This window comes from Ranitomeya imitator, chromosome 1, assembly GCF_032444005.1.
Source record: "Ranitomeya imitator isolate aRanImi1 chromosome 1, aRanImi1.pri, whole genome shotgun sequence".
Taxonomy (NCBI): domain Eukaryota; kingdom Metazoa; phylum Chordata; class Amphibia; order Anura; family Dendrobatidae; genus Ranitomeya; species Ranitomeya imitator.
In genome coordinates, this window is record NC_091282.1 from 391,216,551 (window position 1) to 391,238,000 (window position 21,450).

The following is a 21,450-nucleotide window of genomic DNA, read 5'->3' on the forward strand; positions in this document are numbered from 1 at the left end:
TGACTGCCAGTACGGCGCCGTGCACTTCCTCTGTGCTTTCCTTACCCAAGCCTGGGTGGTTAGTGGCGTTCGTCAGTGCGGCACCGCATGCACTCTTGTGCCCTAATATTGTTATTTAGCTTCCTTACACACCCAGTTGCGGTGTTGTGCCAGCAGGGGTCTAATCGGACTTCAATCCTATTTGGGGTTGAGTTCGCTGACTACTTGCTCGCGCTCTATGTGCGGTACCGCGATCCTGTGACGCAACAGGATCGCTTCCTTCACGCTGGGTGAAGTTTAACCAACGTGTGTATACTTAAGAGTACCGCCATATAGTCCGTCATTACTTAGCAGCAGGTTCCATCTCTGCACGGTGGACCCCGGGCTGCGAACGCACCATACTCTATCTGTCTTAGTATTTGGTGCGTTCCGCTAGCCCTAACAGTTGAGGTCTACCTATGATGTAAATTACAGACGCCTCTCATCTTTTTAAGTGGTGGAACTTGCACTATTGCTGACTGACTAAATACTTTTTTGCCCCACTGTATATATATATATATATATATATATATATAAATATTTTTGCTTTGTTTAACTTTCCCATCGAAGGCATAGGTAATCTAAGCACTCTTCTTGCACAAGGGCCCTTTGTTGTCAGTATCTGCCCCGATTAGTAAATTAATGAATCACATCAGTTTACAATCACATATAATTATACAGTAATCACTTTCCCTGATGTGTAAGGGTGCTTTCATACTGCATTTTTTGCCACATTCAGTGGTCCCATTGGGGCTTATGTCCGAATCCCCCTCATAACATCCATATGAAAATTATGCACAACAGAAGACACAATGACTTCGTTTGATACTGAATAGGTAGAAGAACTTCTGTGATTGATAGTGCAAAGGTTGAGTGCTGCTGCCAGCATGTTTATGTGTGTGAAACAAAGGCAGGCATGACAGCACTGGTTCTAGGGGTTGTGATTCCTGAAAATGGGTTGTGTTATATCTACAGGTCCTTCTCAAAAAATTAGCATATAGTGTTAAATTTCATTATTTACCATAATGTAATGATTACAATTAAACTTTCATATATTATAGATTCATTATCCACCAACTGAAATTTGTCAGGTCTTTTATTGTTTAAATACTGATGATTTTGGCATACAACTCCTGATAACCCAAAAAACCTGTCTCAATAAATTAGCATATCAAGAAAAGGTTCTCTAAACGACCTATTACCCTAATCTTCTGAATCAACTAATTAACTCTAAACACATGCAAAAGATACCTGAGGCTTTTATAAACTCCCTGCCTGGTTCATTACTCAAAACCGCCATCATGGGTAAGACTAGCGACCTGACAGATGTCAAGAAGGCCATCATTGACACCCTCAAGCAAGAGGGTAAGACCCAGAAAGAAATTTCTCAACAAATAGGCTGTTCCCAGAGTGCTGTATCAAGGCACCTCAATGGTAAGTCTGTTGGAAGGAAACAATGTGGCAGAAAACGCTGTACAACGAGAAGAGGAGACCGGACCCTGAGAAAGATTGTGGAGAAGGACCGATTCCAGACCTTGGGGAACCTGAGGAAGCAGTGGACTGAGTCTGGTGTGGAAACATCCAGAGCCACCGTGCACAGGCGTGTGCAGGAAATGGGCTACAGGTGCCGCATTCCCCAGGTAAAGCCACTTTTAAACCATAAACAGCGGCAGAGGCGCCTGATCTGGGCTACAGAGAAGCAGCACTGGACTGTTGCTAAGTGGTCCCAAGTACTTTTTTCTGATGAAAGCAAATTTTGCATGTCATTCGGAAATCAAGGTGCCAGAGTCTGGAGGAAGACTGGAGAGAAGGAAATGCCAAAATGCCTGAAGTCCAGTGTCAAGTACCCACAGTCAGTGATGGTGTGGGGTGCCATGTCAGCTGCTGGTGTTGGTCCACTGTGTTTCATCTAGGGCAGGGTCAATGCAGCTAGCTATCAGGAGTTTTTGGAGCACTTCATGCTTCCATCGGCTGAAATGCTTTATGGAGATGAAGATTTCATTTTTCAGCACGACCTGGCACCTGCTCACAGTGCCAAAACCACTGGTAAATGGTTTACTGACCATGGTATTACTGTGCTCAATTGGCCTGCCAACTCTCCTGACCTGAACCCCATAGAGAATCTGTGGGATATTGTGAAGAGAAAGTTGAGAGACGCAAGACCCAACACTCTGGATGAGCTTAAGGCCGCTATTGAAGCATCTTGGGCCTCCATAACATCTCAGCAGTGTCACAGGCTGATTGCCTCCATGCCACGCCGCATTGAAGCAGTCATTTCTGCCAAAGGATTCCCGACCAAGTATTGAGTGCATAACTGAACATTATTATTTGATGGTGTTTTTGTTTGTTATTAAAAAACACTTTTATTTGATTGGATGGGTGAAATATGCTAATTTATTGAGACAGGTTTTTTGGGTTATCAGGAGTTGTATGCCAAAATCATCAGTATTTAAACAATAAAAGACCTGACAAATTTCAGTTGGTGGATAATGAATCTATAATATATGAAAGTTTAATTGTAATCATTACATTATGGTAAATAATGAAATTTAACACTATATGCTAATTTTTTGAGAAGGACCTGTATGTATAGGTGGGTGACTGTGATTAATTATCAATTTATGAAAATATTAATTCTATTATGAACTCATTTATTAGAGTGCTTTCACAATGTTTTCTTTGCCTCGTTCAATGGTCCTGTCAGGGCTTACATTTGAACCTTCCATAAAATGGGCTTTGGCGCATGCGCCGCTGGGGCCATTGACTACTGTAAAATGGTTCAATCGCTGCATCACAGTCACAAATATATATATATATACTAGGTGGTGGCCCGATTTTATCGCATCGGGTTTTCTAGAATATGTATGCGTAGTGTATAGCACAGCCCACGCAGTACATTGTGCAGCCCACGCAGTACATTGGGCAGCCCACGCAGTACACGTTGTATATTGCACAGCCCATGTAGTATATTGCGCAGCCCACGTAGTATATTGCCCAGCCCACGTAGTACATTGCGTAGCGCACATTGTATATTGCGCAGCCCACGTAGTATATTGCGCAGCCCACCTTGTATATTGCGCAGCCCACATAGTATATTGCGCAGCCCACGTAGTATATTGCCCAGCCCACGTTGTATATTGTGCAGCCCACGTTGTATATTGCGCAGCCCACATTGTATATTGCACAGCCCACGTTGTATATTGCGCAGCTCACGTGGTATATTGCGCAGCCCATGTAGTATATTGCCCAGCCCACGTAGCACATTGCGCAGCCCACAGTGTACATTGCGCAGCCCATGTAGTATATTGCGCAGCCCACATTGAATATTGCGCAGCCCACGTAGTGTATTGCGCAGCCCACTTTGTATATTGCACAGCCCACATTGTATATTGCGCAGCCAACATTGTATATTGCGCAGTCCACGTAGTATATTGCCCAGCCCACGTAGTACATTGCGCATCCCACGTTGTATATTGCGCAGCCCACGTGGTATATTGCGCAGCCCATGTTGTATATTGCGCAGCCCATGTAGTATATTGCGCAGCCCATGTAGTATATTGCGCAGCCCACATTGTATATTGCCCAGCCCACGTAGTATATTGCGCAGCCCATGTTGTATATTGCGCAGCCCACGTTGTATATTGCGCATCCCGCGTAGTATATTGCACAGTTCACGTTGTATATTGCACAGCCCACGTAGTATATTGCACAGTCCATGTAGTATTTTGCAAAGCCCACGTAGTATATTGTACAGTCCATGTAGTATATTGCACAGCCCATGCATTCTATAGCAATGTGGGCACCATATCCCTGTTAAAATATAGAATTAAAATAAAAAATAGTTATATACTCACACTCCGTTGACCCCCCGGATCGAAGCGGTTACCGACGCTCCTCGTGTGCTCCGGTCAGAAGAGTGCGTGGCGGTTTTACGAGATGATGACATAGCAGTCTCGCGAGACCGCACGTCATCATCTCGCGAGATCACAATGCATGGAGCGGTCACCGGGGCATCGCGAGGAGCGTCGGTAACCGCTTCGATCTGGGGGGCCACCGGAAGGTGAGCATATACAGTGGGGCAAAAAAGTATTTAGTCAGTCAGCAATAGTGCAAGTTCCACCACTTAAAAAGATGAGAGGCGTCTGTAATTTACATCATAGGTAGACCTCAACTATGGGAGACAAACTGAGAACAAAAAATCCAGAAAATCACATTGTCGGTGTTTTTAACATTTTATTTGCATATTATGGTGGAAAATAAGTATTTGGTCAGAAACAAAATTTCATCTCAATACTTTGTAATATATCCTTTGTTGGCAATGACAGAGGTCAAACGTTTTCTGTAAGTCTTCACAAGGTTGCCACACACTGTTGTTGGTATGTTGGCCCATTCCTCCATGCAGATCTCCTCTAGAGCAGTGATGTTTTTGGCTTTTCGCTTGGCAACACGGACTTTCAACTCCCTCCAAAGGTTTTCTATAGGGTTCAGATCTGGAGACTGGCTAGGCCACTCCAGGACCTTGAAATGCTTCTTACGAAGCCACTCCTTCGTTGCCCTGGCGGTGTGCTTTGGATTATTGTCATGTTGAAAGACCCAGCCACGTTTCATCTTCAATGCCCTTGCTGATGGAAGGAGGTTTGCGCTCAAAATCTCACGATACATGGCCCCATTCATTCTTTCATGTACCCGGATCAGTCGTCCTGGCCCCTTTGCAGAGAAACAGCCCCAAGGCATGATGTTTCCACCACCATGCTTTACAGTAGGTATGGTGTTTGATGGATGCAACTCAGTATTCTTTTTCCTCCAAACACAACAAGTTGTGTTTCTACCAAACAGTTCCAGTTTGGTTTCATCAGACCATAGGACATTCTCCCAAAACTCCTCTGGATCATCCAAATGCTCTCTAGCAAGCTTCAGACGGGCCCGGACATGTACTGGCTTAAGCAGTGGGACACGTCTGGCACTGCAGGATCTGAGTCCATGGTGGCGTAGTATGTGTTACTTATGGTAGGCCTTGCTACATTGGTTCCAGTTCTCTGCAGTTCATTCACTAGGTCCCCCCGCGTGGTTCTGGGATTTTTGCTCACCGTTCTTGTGATTATTCTGACTCCACGGGGTGGGATTTTGCGTGGAGCCCCAGATCGAGGGAGATTATCAGTGGTCTTGTATGTCTTCCATTTTCTAATTATTGCTCCCACTGTTGATTTCTTCACTCCAAGTTGGTTGGCTATTGCAGATTCAGTCTTCCCAGCCTGGTGCAGGGCTGCAATTTTGTTTCTGGTGTCCTGTGACAGCTCTTTGGTCTTCACCATAGTGGAGTTTGGAGTCAGACTGTTTGAGGGTGTGCACAGGTGTCTTTTTATACTGATAACAAGTTTAAACAGGTGCCATTACTACAGGTAATGAGTGGAGGAAAGAGGAGACTCTTAAAGAAGAAGTTACAGGTCTGTGAGAGCCAGAAATCTTGATTGTTTGTTTCTGACCAAATACTTATTTTCCACCATAAAATGCAAAAAAAATGATAAAAAAACAGACAATGTGATTTTCTGGTTTTTTTTTTTCTCAGTTTGTCTCCCATAGTTGAGGTCTACCTATGATGTAAATTACAGACGCCTCTCATCTTTTTAAGTGGTGGAACTTGCACTATTGCTGACTGACTAAATACTTTTTGGCCCCACTGTAACTATTTTTTATTTTTTTTATTACTTTTGACATTAGATCTTTTTACTATTCATGCTGCATAGGCAGCATGAATAGTAAAAAATTGGTCACACAGGGTTAATAGCAGCGTTAACCGAGTGCGTAACACTGCGGTCAACGCTGCCATTAACCCTGTGTGAGCGCTGACTGGAGGGGAGTATGCGGGCGCCGGGCACTGACTGCGGGGTCGAGGGAGCTGCCATTTTCTTCCGGACTGTGCCCATCGCTGATTGGTCGTGGCTGTTTTGCCACGACCAATCAGCGACTTGGATTTCCGTGACAGACAGAAGCCGCGACCAATGAATAACTGTGACAGACAGAAAGACAGACAGACAGACAGACGGAAGTGATCCTTAGACAATTATATAGTAGATATATATATATTTATATATATATCCTACACACATGCTCACAAGCACATTAAAACAGGTGTGTAAATAGGTCTAGGGAGATGATGTTATTGATCCCCACTAGACAACTTGCAAAACCTGACGTGGAGCACAACAAAGTGTAGCGACCCTGGGGAAGGAATCGGATACCCGAGGTATAGGTGTGTAGCAAGCAGGAGTTTATGAGAATTTCCATTGTAATGGAATATTGTAATAGGTGTTGGCCTGTAGATACCCAAGTATGACCATGAGTTGGCCTGGGGTGTCTTTAGGAAAAAGTGAGAGGAGACCTGTTTTGGGAAGACAGGAGAATGTAACTATTTAGCATTTTAACTTTTTATAGATATTTAAAAGTCACACTCACGTGGAAAGTGAAAAAAACTAATTTACAATGAAATGTAAGGCTATAATTTCTTTTTAATATGTGTTCTTGCTTGTAAATTTTTTTGTCATATAATATTTGCCTTTGTTGCATGATATATCTAAAGGTACTGTTAGCCAGCACTGTAAACTACCTCCGCGGTATATTCTACAGTTAATGGAATTGTCATCAAATTGAATTGGTTAATATAACTAAGTGCGTTTTTTTTTCTGATGAAACCTCATTTTAAATTGAGCTCTAATCCAGGTAATTTGTTGACACTCTATATGTCATTTATGTTTTTTGTCCTATGAAAAACTGAGTTAATTTGCGTTGTGTTTTAATGAAATAACCTTCCTTCCTGACCCACATTAATTCTAGCATGCTGCATTTCTGATTACCATTCTAGATTTTAGATTAGCTATTTATTCTGCCAGTAACTCATATACCCAAGCCCCAACAGTTCAGGTCCCAGAGGACACTTTTCCTGAACCATAATCATTATTTCAATACATTATAGCATTAGGTTTCATTACATGTGATGAACCTAGATCAGAAAATGCCAAAGAGCTGGCAAAATGGAACAGTTTTTACGCCTAATTTCCCGCTCAGAAAGATGTTGTTGTTCATGCAAGTAAAATGACTTCTAAAGCAGAATGATTTGGCGTGCAACCATGATAGCAGTGAAAATTACTTTTGCTATTTTGAAAATTATCCTGAAATACAAAGTAAGTCTTTTAGTTATAGGAACATGTCTCTTGGGCAATGATAATACATTTAAGTAGTAAAAAAAAACACAAAATGCCAAAACTCAATGTTTAATACATTGATGTTTAAGTAAAAAATACAATTTTGCACTAAAAGGTGCAATTTTAAGTCTGCTGTATACAATTCTTAGCTGCACATTTTATTATATATATTATTTAATGAATGGGTGTATTTGCTTTTAATGTGTTATATGCATATCAAATGTACGTCAAAGGATTAAAAAAAAAATATAGTTGGTATATAATCTGAGAGCTGCATATTGTAGGAGCTGAGAGCCTGATTACCATGATGTGTCACTTATTATGCTGTGTGCTGTAGTTTCAATACAATAAGTGTTTAATCAGCAGGAGATAATCACTATAGGACTAGGTCTCACATGCAAACCAGTCAGTCTAATCTGTGCAACCCCAATCCCACGACGCAGCTTGCTGACAAGTCACAGTGCACACAAGAAGCTGCCGGTCAGCAGTGTGGGTAAAGTTATACACAGCCCAGAAGTTTAAGCTTTACTACTTATAGGGATTCTGTAAAGTCAGTGCTGCAACCCAGGAATCAGGCTTTCTGTCTCTACATTATTTTGCTATCAGAATCCACATAAGAAAACTTGCTTGCAGATTCCTTTTAACCCCTTTCTGACATCGGGCATAATAGTACACAGATGTCGGACTTTGATATGGGCTCCGGCGGTGAGCCCACATCTTTCGCAGTTCAAGTCAGCTGTTTTGAACATCTAACATGTGTCCGGAACAGCCACGGGTAAAACTGCGATCCACTTGTGGCTATAAACCTGTTAAATGCCATTGTCAAATGCTGACAGCTGCAATTTACTCGTGCTTCTGGCCATCGGGCTGGAAATCAGCCCACCGGTGACCCCTGTCATGTGATCGCGGGTCATCAGTTCATTGATATGACAACCAGAGGTCTCCTTGAGACCTCTATGGTTGTCACTGCCGGCTTGCTATGAGCATAGCCCAGTGGTCGGCGCTCATAGCAAGTGTGTAATTCTATTACATAGAGGCGATCTGATCATCGCCTCTATGTAGCAGAGCCGATTGGGTTGTGACATCTTTTGGTCACCCATGGAGGCTATTGAAGCATGCTAAAAGTAAAAAAAAAATGTTTTTAAAAATATAAAAAAATAAATAAAGTTCAAATCACCCCCCTTTTGCCCCATTCAACATAAAACAATAAACAAAATCAAACCTACACATATTTGGTATCACCGCGTTCAGAATCGCCCGATCTATCAACAATAGAAGAACAAGGATTAACCTGATTGCTAAACGGCATAGAGAAAAAAAAGTAAAAACGCCAGAATTACGCTATTGTGGTCACTGTGACATTGCATTAAAATGCAATACGGGTTATCAAAAGAACGTATCTACACCCAAATTGTATAATTGAAAATGTCAGCTCAGCACGCACAAAATAAACCCTTACCCAACCCGAGATCACGAAAAATGGAGACACTACGAGTATCAGAAAATTGAGCAATTTTTTTTTTTTTTACCAAAGTTTGGAATTTTTTTTCACCACTTAGATAAAATGTAACCTAGACATGTTTAATGTCTATGAACTCGTAATGACCTGCAGAATCATAATGGCTGGTCTGTTTTGATTTACTGAACCTAGTAAAAAAGCCAAACAAAAAAACAGCGTGAGATTGCACTTTTTTTGCAATCTCACCACACTTGGAATTTTTTTCCCGTTTTCTAGTACACGATATGGTAAAACCAATGGTGTCGTTCAAAAGTACAATGTGTCCTACAAAAAACAAGCCCTCACATGGCCATTGTGACTTAAATATTGATTTTCACAAGGTTTGCTGCTTCAGTGTTCTCTTCGTTTCGTCAGATGTGTATTTCGAAGGCATTCAAGCATTTCATAAATGTTAAAATTTTATTAACAAAAACTTCAAATTTATGCAAAGACTCAATATCTATAGTCTTGATCCTTATTTTCAAGATGTCTGTTGTTCACCTAGGCATGCAGAATATCAACTTCTGGGACAAATCCTCACTGACTGATGGCAACCCATTCTTGCTTTATCGGTGCTTGGAGTTTCTCACTATTTCTGTGTTTTTAATTGTCCACCTGCATTTTGAAAACTGACCACAAGTTTTGACAGCTACATGATTTTACTTTTCAATATGCACATAAACAGAGCAAAAAAAGCTGAAGTGCTTTAAGATCTGATAGACCAGACAGTGAACATACTTCTTTGTATTTTTTAGGTTGCACAGAGCAGCTAAAAACATTGCTGCACTATCATTTTCCAAAGTTATGTCCTTGTAAGTTTCTCATCAGAGCTAGGTGCTTCATACCCCATGACAGTGGAGCTCAGCTTTAAGACCAATAACAAAAAAGTTGATTGCCTCTTTTCTGGTATATCCTATGATCTTGAAGCAAAGTGTTAAAATCTGTCACCTTCTTAGTTAGGTAATATATCTTTATCAGCCTGCCATCATCACTGTAGCATCAGAGAATGGTCTCTGTCCCTGAAATATGCATCCTCAATGCTCTTTGTAGCACAAAGTATTGATTGCAACATCGGTCTGGAGGAAAGCAAATTTGGAAACACTGTACCTTATAATAACTAACATAAATGTTCTTTATTGGTGGAGAACAAAGCTTCGTAATCTGTTGGCCAAGAAGATAGCCAATTTATCAGCGTACTATAGAATTATTTATTGCTTTCTAACTTTGAAGGCCTTGGCGTAAATCTGAAAAGGTTTTGCAAATTATTATTATGCTTCCTCTTTGAGTATCCAAGCAGCTATTTGCAACAAAAGACAAATAATGAAGGCAGAAATGGTTGAACTTTAAAGTAGCACCCTGTATAAAGAGAAAAAAGCTAAAAAGAGAATAATTACACTGATTTACACAATGAAAAGACAGATTGGTGAGATTCACTAGAAATGGAAAAGTTTGAGATATAATTTAGAGCATGTATAGAGTATAGACTAAAAATGTAGAAGCTGTTGTGCCATTTTTATATTTCCTGTTAGTATTTTCCACTCTTGCAAGACCTAAGGTGCATTAATACAAGAAGACAAGTCCAAAAACATAAAAAAAAAAAAAAACTGGCAAAACCAAAAGGTAAAGCAAAATATGTTTTTTTAGCTTAATTAATTACAAGACATAGTGATCACAATATGAGCATGGAGTCATTTGGAAAAGGAAAAGGTGATTATTCTAAACATATGACAAGTATGATAACAAATACAGTGGGGCAAAAAAGTATTTAGTCAGTCAGCAATAGTGCAAGTTCCACCACTTAAAAAGATGAGAGGCGTCTGTAATTTACATCATAGGTAGACCTCAATTATGGGAGACAAACTGAGAAAAAAAATCCAGAAAATCACATTGTCTTTTTTTTATCATTTTATTTGCATATTATGGTGGAAAATAAGTATTTGGTCAGAAACAAACAATCAAGATTTCTGGCTCTCACAGACCTGTAACTTCTTCTTTAAGAGTCTCCTCTTTCCTCCACTCATTACCTGTAGTAATGGCACCTGTTTAAACTTGTTATTAGTATAAAAAGACACCTGTGCACACCCTCAAACAGTCTGACTCCAAACTCCACTATGGTGAAGACCAAAGAGCTGTCAAAGGACACCAGAAACAAAATTGTAGCCCTGCACCAGGCTGGGAAGACTGAATCTGCAATAGCCAACCAGCTTGGAGTGAAGAAATCAACAGTGGGAGCAATAATTAGAAAATGGAAGACATACAAGACCACTGATAATCTCCCTTGATCTGGGGCTCCACGCAAAATCCCACCCTGTGGGGTCAGAATGATCACAAGAACGGTGAGCAAAAATCCCAGAACCACGCGAGGGGACCTAGTGAATGAACTGCAGAGAGCTGGGACCAATGTAACAAGGCCTACCATAAGTAACACACTACGCCACCATGGACTCAGATCCTGCAGTGCCAGACGTGTCCCACTGCTTAAGCCAGTACATGTCCGGGCCCGTCTGAAGTTTGCTAGAGAGCATTTGGATGATCCAGAGGAGTTTTGGGAGAATGTCCTATGGTCTGATGAAACCAAACTGGAACTGTTTGGTAGAAACACAACTTGTCGTGTTTGGAGGAAAAAGAATACTGAGTTGCATCCATCAAACACCACACCTACTGTAAAGCATGGTGGTGGAAACATCATGCTTTGGGGCTGTTTCTCTGCAAAGGGGCCAGGACGACTGATCCGGGTACATGAAAGAATGAATGGGGCCATGTATCGTGAGATTTTGAGTGCAAACCTCCTTCCATCAGCAAGGGCATTGAAGATGAAACGTGGCTGGGTCTTTCAACATGACAATGATCCAAAGCACACCGCCAGGGCAACGAAGGAGTGGCTTCGTAAGAAGCATTTCAAGGTCCTGGAGTGGCCTAGCCAGTCTCCAGATCTCAACCCTATAGAAAACCTTTGGAGGGAGTTGAAAGTCCGTGTTGCCAAGCGAAAAGCCAAAAACATCACTGCTCTAGGAATGGAGGAATGGGCCAACATACCAACAACAGTGTGTGGCAACCTTGTGAAGACTTACAGAAAACGTTTGACCTCCGTTATTGCCAACAAAGGATATATTACAAAGTATTGAGATGAAATTTTGTTTCTGACCAAATACTTATTTTCCACCATAATATGCAATGTGATTTTCTGGATTTTTTTTTTCTCAGTTTGTCTCCCATAGTTGAGGTCTACCTATGATGTAAATTACAGACGCCTCTCATCTTTTTAAGTGGTGGAACTTGCACTATTGCTGACTGACTAAATACTTTTTTGCCCCACTGTATATGCCATAAATACTCAACCATGGGTAACGATTAGTGATGAGCGAATGTACTCGTTGCTTGGGTTTTCCCAGCACGCTCCGGTGATCTCCGACTATTTGTTAGTGTTCAGAAATTAAGTTTTCATCGCCGCCGCTGAATGATTTACAGCTATTAGCCAGGCTCAGTACATGTGGGGGTTGCCTGGTTGATAGGGGTTGCGCAGGGCCGCGCTTAGTAACCCGATATTTACCCTGGTTACCATTGTAACTACATACTCACATTCCGATGTCTGTCACGTCCCCCGCCGTCAGCTTCCCGGCACTGACTGTCAGCGCCGGCCGTAAAGCAGAGCACAGCAGTGACATCACCGCTGTGCTCTGCTTTACGGCCGGCGCTGACACAGTCAGTGCGGGAAGCTGACGGCGGGGGACGTGACAGACATCGGAATGTGAGCATGTAGTGTTTTTTTTTTCTACTTTTACAATGGTAACCAGGATAAATATCGGGTTACTAAGCGCAGCCCTGTACTTAGTAACCCGATGTTTACCCTGGTTACCCGGGGACTTTGGCATCGTTGAAGACAGTTTCAATGATGCCGAAGTCGTTCCCCTGATCGTTGGTCGCTGGAGAGCTGTCTGTGTGACAGCTCCCCAGCGACCACACAACGACTTACCAACGATCACGGCCAGGTCGTATCGTATCGGTGGCCAATGATTTTATTTTATAACATACTAAACGTTTCTGCATACAATGCATTTGTCTTATGGAGAGAAATCGACCCCGATTGGAACCAGAATAAGCTGCATAAAAGAAGATTATTTCTTGAGGAATTGGGCAAATTCCTGGTTAGGCCATATATTGAGACCAGAAAAGTGACCCCCAGAAGTGAAGGAGCAACAGCCATTGTAAAAAGTGTCCAGCATGCTCAAGAAAGAGACTCCACATCCACGGGCTCCACCAGCACAGCTACCACCAGCACAGCTACCACCAGCACAGCTACCAGCAGCACAGCTACCAGCAAAAAAGGAAGAGATGTAGCTTCTGTCCATCTTCCTGTGACAATAACCCTAATCTGACATGTGCTGGATGTTCAAAATATCTGTGTAAAGGACATGTGTCTTATTATTGTGGTCAGTGTAAAAACGCATGAACATGTTCAGTTTTTCTTTTTTTTTTCTAAAAAGGTTTAAGTTTTTATGATTTTTCACTTGTTGATTTATAAATATTGTTTTCAAAAAGTTAAATGTTTTAGTAATAGTAATGTAAAGCTTCCTTGTTATTTATGTGCAGAATGCCAACAATCAAAGATAATTGTAAAAAGCCTGTGTAACCTTTTTATGAAAAATAAATAAATAATTAAGTTTAAATTTAAATTTTTCATTTGTTTGTGATCAACCATGTTCACATACAGAATAATAATGAAAAAAAGTATTCAAATAAAACACTTAGAGTAGCTAAAAATCAAGAATTAATAGGTCGGGTCATATTGACCCGGGAACAGTACAAGTGTATAGCAAATGCGAACAGAACAGCAGGGTTAAACAATCAGGTGGGAAGATGTGTGTACTGTAAATGATTGTCTCCGCTATAAAGCACAGGGCGGCGGACATAGTTTGAACAGTCATTCTATGCTGACAGAGTCTCTTTAACAACTTTCATATCCCCTTTACTCCAGCTTTGAAACAGGTCTGGTTACATGCCTTCTATCAACGGCAATTTTAAGAACCTAAGCGCTCTCCAATCTGCAAATTAGGCTACAATTAGAAAAGGGTCATGCTTCAAATAGAAGGAGAATCTGTGATATTTTGCTCTATGTTAGCAAATGGCAGAAAATCATGCCTATAAAGATGAAGTGGACAATGTATTTAAAATGGTTGTTTAGTTTAACACTTTTGTAAATCCAAATGGTCATTGTACCCTGAACAAAAAGAGACCCCAGCTAACAGACCACCACATAGAGCATAGCTCATAACTTGAATAAAAACAAAAATATGCCAATAGACATTTTAAAATACTTTCCTTCAGTACTGGTTGAAGGAAGACCATCAGTCCCAAAGTTGTTCCTCTGGAAATATTAACTGATCACAATTATCAAATATTCATGATTAGCTTTTCATGGACAATTTAAAAATCTGATAGCAATAACATGAAATACTACTACAATTTCTATATGAAATAAAAAAAATAATATAATAGCAAAAACAGCAAAACTCACCATCTCTTCTGTTTAATCTAGCAAATCCAGCACTATGAGTGCTAGAAAGTTCTGATGAACTGGTAAAAGAGGATGGAGGGAGAGATGATGCAAGCTGGCCATCACATTCATCTGTGTAAAAAAAACAGTAAAACTCAATTAACTTTCTTCCATTTTTGTATTGTTCATTTTTTGCATTGTTCATTTTTTGCACAATAACCCGATTTGTAACTCTCCAAATTTAAGCTAGCGCTACACAGCTACTTGGGCAGCTCGGCAACGATTCTCAATATCAGGTCACAAAAAAAGAATTGTTCAACTTTTATCAGACTTCCTTTCACTTGGTTCCAGAAAAAAAAAGTCAAATCGCAGAAAACTGTAGTTTGCCACCACAAAATATTATAATAAGTATAATCACTGGTCTAAACAACAAAAATAAGAGAAATCTTTTCTTATTAACGATACGAAAATGATTTGATAATGCAACTTTGTCTATATAAAACATGTTTTGTAACATTTGTATTGAACTTTTAACTTTCTGCAGTGCATAGAGTGTTTCCATTTGCTTGCCCACACTGCAAGCGTTTTACAGTTCATAGAAGATTAGAAAAGCTTTTCAATAACGAGAGAAAAGTCAAGAAAAAGCTAAAAACCCGCCTACAATTATAAAAAACTTGCTCGCTCGGTTCACCTTACTTATCTTTGATATAAATCATCCGTGCTTAAGGATATCCAGAATTCTCTAATTGTATGAAATTTGTTGGAGCATTTCACAAAGTGAATATCATTTGATACCCTTGTATCTAGTGTAGTATGGCATTTATTCATTACCAGCCAAACCAAGGATAAATATTGGTATGCAATATTCATATTCATATTCACACTTGAGGCAATTCTTTATTCTAGACTCCTTACAGTCAATGAAAATTAACCAATTTATGAACGGGCAATTTTTAGGGTTATTTTGCACTTTTTGGTTTCTAGAAAATACATAACTTTTTTTTATTTTGCTATTGACATTGCCATGCTATGGCTTATTTTATATGAATGAGTTGTAGTTTTGAAAGACACCATTTGTTTTATTAAATCATTTTGATTTGCTTTTATGGCATTTATTGTATTGTAAAAATGACAAGACAACATGATTCTTCAGGTCAGTACCATCTTTAGGATTTTTAAGGTCAGTATATAGAGAATATAGCCTTTTGGCTGGCTTCGCAGAAGTGCCAAGATGGCAGCAATGGGGAAGTCCACGACTGCCCATCAGCAACTTGTGGCCACATACCAGGTGACGGCGACCAAAAATATTGTGCCACATGGATTTCATGCTTTAAATGCTGCTGATATAGAAATATATCAGCACTTAAGTGGTTAAGTAGCAGTGATTGGAGCCAGCTCATAATTGCTGCTGTTAGAGGCAGATGCCAGTTTTATAAAAAAAAAGTAGCACCTGCTGTGTGTGAAGTTGGCTCTGCTCCTCAAATTTTCTCCAAATACCCAAGCCCAGTATGTAACATACACGTACATCACAGATTGAAAATGAGATAATGCCCAACATTCTAAGGCTAGGTTCACATTGCGTTGGTGCAGTCCGTTCAACGCATACATTAAACGGACTGCGCTAATGCAAGTGCCGACTTTGCACAGCGCTAGCGCAGATGGAGTATCTGCTAGCTCCATTTGGGCTAGCAGTGACGGACCCGGAAACGCTGCAGCCCGCGTCTCGGGTCCATCACTCAAATGACGGCACATCGCTAGCGTACGCCCATTGTGGGCGTGCGCTAGCGATGCATCCGACATTGCAGTCTATGGCGACGTTAGCAGACTACGTTACACCACGGTGTAACGTAGTCCATTAAACGTACCGCCATAATGCAATGTGAACCCAGCCTTAATTTCATTGTTTTACTCTGTTTCAGGAGCAGAATAAGGGCAGAGACAGACTGCTGTATTTCTCTTGCGAGAATGGCATCGTAACCCTCTTACTAGCTGTTGGCTAGATTGACCTCTGCATAGTAATTCATCACGCTGTCTTGCTCTGGGCTGAAGAGGTGCCAGTCCAGTCTGTGCAGTTTGATGCAATTCTCCCACGAGAAATACGGCAGTCTGTCTCTGCCCTAATAAAAATAGTAGATGTTCCGAATTCTTGACATGCCAAACACCAAGTCTGATGGACCAGATTGACTGGTATCGCCCATACAAATACTTAGTGAAAAGGGACTTAGTTCTCTTTGGTCCCATTACTTTTTCTGCCATGTGACAATAACTTGTAAAGAACTGCCAACAAAACATAAGTTCATGCTTTTCTAAATGGCAAAAGCTGAAATTATAATGGGGTGCTGGTTTTAATCTGGACCGTGGACTTTCTTTCTTCTTGTATGACACTAACCAGAGTAGGAAAAATTGTCATCAAATAAATAATTGTAAATGATAAGTCTCACAAATTCTTTACTAATTTTAATTTTCATAATAATTATGCATTTTCTAAGTTATTAATTTTGAAAGAAAGTAAAGTTTCAATACAGCAGCCCTTTGGAAAGTCAAACTGTTTATGCAAGTATCAAGCTGGCCATCTATATTATTTCAGCTTTATTATATCCATCTATTTTTATCATCTCCTGTTTGCTTGTGCCAAAGATTTTTTACAGTCTACCTGCGTGAGTTTCTCCATGGAGATTTCAACGAACAACTTTGAATCTAGCAGGGCTATCATGTTGTGGAATGTATATACTGACATCTGTCATTCCCGATACAAATCACTTTCAAGATGTGCAGACCAAATGAACTTAACAGATGCTGAGTATCTCTCTGGGTGTTGTAAGTCAATCTGGTTATACTTTATCATCAGCGCTAAACATGATTATATTTTAATCACAAAAATGATAGCTGGTGATTCATTATATAACGCTAAGGGTGGTGCATCTAAATGAATGCAATATAAAATGATGAAATGCTCCTGTATGGAATTCCAATGTGACTGCTAAGGTGACATTACACTGCACCTAATATTATCAAAGAAAGCATACATAACAAAATGCAAAAAAGCTATAAAAGTTTATCACATATATCCAGGTTATTTTTCTTATTAGATTGCATTGCGTAAGACCAAGTAAAAAAACTGATAGTCACCAAAAATAAACCTTTTTGTTTTCTGTAAAGTCTTTAGTTTATCTATGTTTTATATTTTTGTGCTACTTCTGTCAGCGGCTTCCATCTGAAATCAAGAAAAACGGGAAAGAACCCTGACAGAGCCATTGAGTACAATATGGCACGTGAAGTTCAAAATCTGCAACTTTGGACTCAATTTGAGGTGATTATTGGTGGTATATGTCTTTAATGCTGTACACAATAGCAAAGTATGCCATTGTGTCCGGAATAAAAGATGGGCATCGCCAGAAATAGCATACAGAGTCCAAAGTTGCAGACCTACTTCATTATCCTTAATCGCTCCATCAGGGATCTGTCTAAATCTCATTTCCCTAGACTTCAGATGGAAGTCCCTGAAAGATCTGAAATTTACTGAAAAGCCAGTTTAATTCGGTATTACATGTGCCATTTTTTTAGAAAAATGTTTTGTGAACATTACAATGTTTAATAGTAGATAGTAAGTTGAGTGGTTTTTCAAGAATATTGCTTTTTCCAATTCCTTTAAGTTATTTTATGGGTTTATTTTACATTCATATCCAAATCTGCAACTAGTGATAACCATTGGAAACAGACTTTAATTTACATTGCACTCTATGGTCAGGTGTACGACCTCACAGCTTATATATACCTTTTGTGAAAAATTAAAACTGCAGTACTTTTATATTCTCATGTGCAGAATCTTTGTACTCAGCCATTTATGCTGTAGACCTATCTTGTTATCAGATTCTCCAAAGGTCAGCCATCATGCAAAGAATAGAACCTGATTTTACAACCAGAGGTGAGCAATTCTCTTCCTACATTAGAAAATCTTTCCATGTAAAAGAACAGTGCTTATCTCTGAGAGGTGCAGCATAAGAATGAGGCACCATCTGGAGTCAAGAGTACAGGGGCGCATTTTAGGTCATTCAATAATCATATTACTTGGGCCCAGAACACCTAAATTTAAGTGAGTTCGATAGAATGTGCTCCAAGTTTGGCCACTTTCCACGTAAACATTTTCTTAAAGTATTTTGTAAGTTCAAGCTTTTGAAAATTTTGAGTGTAAAGGAGAGACCTCTTCTATTGCTCCAAATCGTTCTTAAAATACCGTATTTTTCAGACTATAGGATGCACCGGGACCATAAGACCATTCAGGATACCGATGGCAGAAATGTGGCGGCGCCACAGCCCAGTGTCCATGGTGAGCACAGTGCATCACGAGTTTTCCTGTGGCCACCTTCCTGAAGCCGTGGGCCACAGGAGATTACAGAAAAATGGTCGCCGGAGGCCACACATGCGCAGACTGAGATGTAGGTGGCCACTTTCCTGAAGCCGAGTGCCGCCGAGATTTCTATCTGCATACGAGCGGCCTCCGGTGGCCATTTTCTTGAAGCCTCCAGTGGCCCACGTCTTCAGGAATATGGCCGCAGGGAAACCGGTGATGCATTTTGCTCACCATGGACACCGGGCCCCGGCGATGCCACATTTCTGCCGCTGGTATCCTGAAGAGACCCTGATCAGGTACACTCCGCACCGCCAACTTCCGCAGCATCTCCACACCTCTGCCGCAACCCAACGGTAAGCCTGCATTTGCACTATAAGATGCAGCCCCCATTTTCCTCCCAAATTTTTTGGGGAAAATGTGCATCTTATAGTCTGAAAAATACGGTATTCTACTTTAAATTAATATCTTTCACTGATAACACAGGAACATGCCATGGAGCTTGGACCTTTGGGACTGCTCTTTTAGTAGAGAGGGAATGAGAAATGAGGGAGATCTAAAGAATTTTACTCAAAATCTACATGGAAAGCTAATTAAAATGCTCTCTGAATACAGATTCTGCAGTTGATCTGTTGCAAAATCTCCATCAAATTTCAGGAGTCTGCTCTAGTGAAATAAGAACCCACCCTTTTCTCTGTTGAGTTCTCTACAATCCAGATCATAATTTCACTTGCAATTGACCACTATTGCTTTTGCATCAATTTTTTTGTGTAATTTTTGTTTTACTCCTGTTATTAATTTGTACGCTATTCTTTGTTTAACTTCCATTTTTTTTAAATACTATTTTAAATTCATTTGACTATTTTTAAATTTGTTATTGAAGATGGGGTTTGGGATTTTCAGATGTCTCGAGGTAATTCATCAATTTTTAAAAGTAACAACATTTTAGTGTAAAGGAACTTTAAAGGGGTTTTCCCCACGAACATGTTTTTTTTAAATAAATAGATATTTGAGTAATAATAACCTCCACATGTTTAAATTAAATTTTCCTGTGCTGAGATAATCTTATAAATGTGTCCCTGCTATGTACTGTGTAATGTTTATGTCTCACTGTACAGGGTCTGATCACACCACATCTCCTGGGCAGAGGCAGAAGCAAAAGTGAGTATACAGACATTACAGCAGGAGATCATATCTAATTCTGTCTTTGAAGTAAACAGTGTTTTAAAAAAATGCAGGGAAATGTTTTACCTCGTAAAAAGAATCAACTGTGATCCCGTGCTGTCCTATCTCTATACTCTCTTGCTTCTTACCCTGCCCAGGAGCTGTGGCATGATCAAACCATATTCCTGTACATTCAGACATAGTCATTACACAGCACACAGTAGCAGCACATTTATAAGATTATCTCAGCACAGGAAAATTTTATTTAAACACTACCAATTATGAAAATTAATATTATTTCCAAATCTCATGTTTAAAATGAATTTTTATTGGTGGGAAAACCCCTTTAATCACACCCACTTCCCCATTTGGTGTAATTTTAAGTATGTTTAAAATTTCGCCATACACACTAATTTTGCAACATTTTAGCAGAACACACAACTTTTTTTTGTCTAAAAATATGTAAAAAAAGACAAAAATGAACAGAATTTTTTATATTAAGCCCAATTCATGGACCATTTGCATCATATTGAAGAATTTCACACAAAAAATGTCAAGAGATGCTACAAGACAAAAAAGAAAAGTGTCTTAAAAAAGAAATACAATGCTGACTTGGGTCCATATTGTCTATTCATGTTATGGTTTGAGACACTAACCACTGAAAAGCTTTGCATTTGTTGGCTAAAGCTGGCAAAATTAGAGGAAAATAGGAAAATAAATATTAGGGGTCGAGTTCCCACCTCTGCACAGGGGGAATCTCAGGCCATCTCCGCTGCAGTCTCCCATTCTTCTCCTGCCGCAGTGGAGTCTGCTCAGCGGAGACATCGGTCCCAGCGTCTCGCTCAGTCTGACTCTGTGCAAAGGGTTACTGCTGCCTTTCCAGCTTCTGCCATTGTAGCCAGTACTGGGCAGCGGCGAGCAGACATTTTTGGGACTAAGTCCTGCTTTTCCCTTTCTAAGCATGCTCAGGGTAAGATCTCTCGTTGGAGATCAAGGGTCACATGCTTAGATACTGCAGCTAATCCCATTGGTCCTCTAGGAAGGTCCTGAAGGTGCTCAACTTCTGTGACAGCTTCCCATTGGTCCTTCTGAGAAGGTTCTGTACTTGCTGCAGCTATAAAAGCTTTGCATGACTGCACGGCCATGCGCTAGTATCAATCTAAGTTATGTGCTTTGTGCCAGTGTGATTATGTGTGATTGTATTCAGAGACCCGGCTGAAATAAGCCCCTAGAATACCGGCACCTCCGGAAAGGAGATTGTGTGATTGTATTCAAGGACCTGGCTGAAATAAGCCCCTAGAATACCGGCTTCTCCGGTGAGGAGATTGTGTGTTTGCATGACCACTGATAGCTATCAGTTTGGCAGTTAGCTTGTGCTCCTGTGAATCTAACAGGGCGCAGTGCTTTCCTTTCAAAGCTACTCTGTGAAGTAACAGAACTAGCTTATACCGCCAAATAGTGCCACCATTCACTAGCAGCAGGTTCCTCCTGCACGGTGGACCCCGGGCTGCGAATGCACCAATAATAATAAACATCTCTATTTACTCAGTACGTTCCGCTAGCCCTAACAATAAATATGTAGTTTGCAGTTCTCAGCAGTAGTCTATTCCTTCCACATTGATGATTAACATGTAAGACTGTGACACGTTAATGACAGATATTTGGTTTTGTTATGCATGGAAAACATGGACAATTAAATTGTAGGTTCTGTTTCACTATTTGAAAATCT

The 21,450-nt window shown here is 40.3% G+C and overlaps 1 protein-coding gene across 1 annotated transcript in view; it reads right to left on the bottom strand.

Moving 5' to 3' along the window:
• Positions 1-21,450, bottom strand: part of CNTNAP4 (contactin associated protein family member 4) — an 820,352-nt gene that overhangs the window by 627,036 nt on the left and 171,866 nt on the right. The window contains exon 2 of the mRNA XM_069762123.1: positions 14,231-14,341. Within this exon, the coding sequence (XP_069618224.1) occupies positions 14,231-14,341 (111 nt within the window). The remainder of the gene's footprint in view (positions 1-14,230; positions 14,342-21,450) is intronic.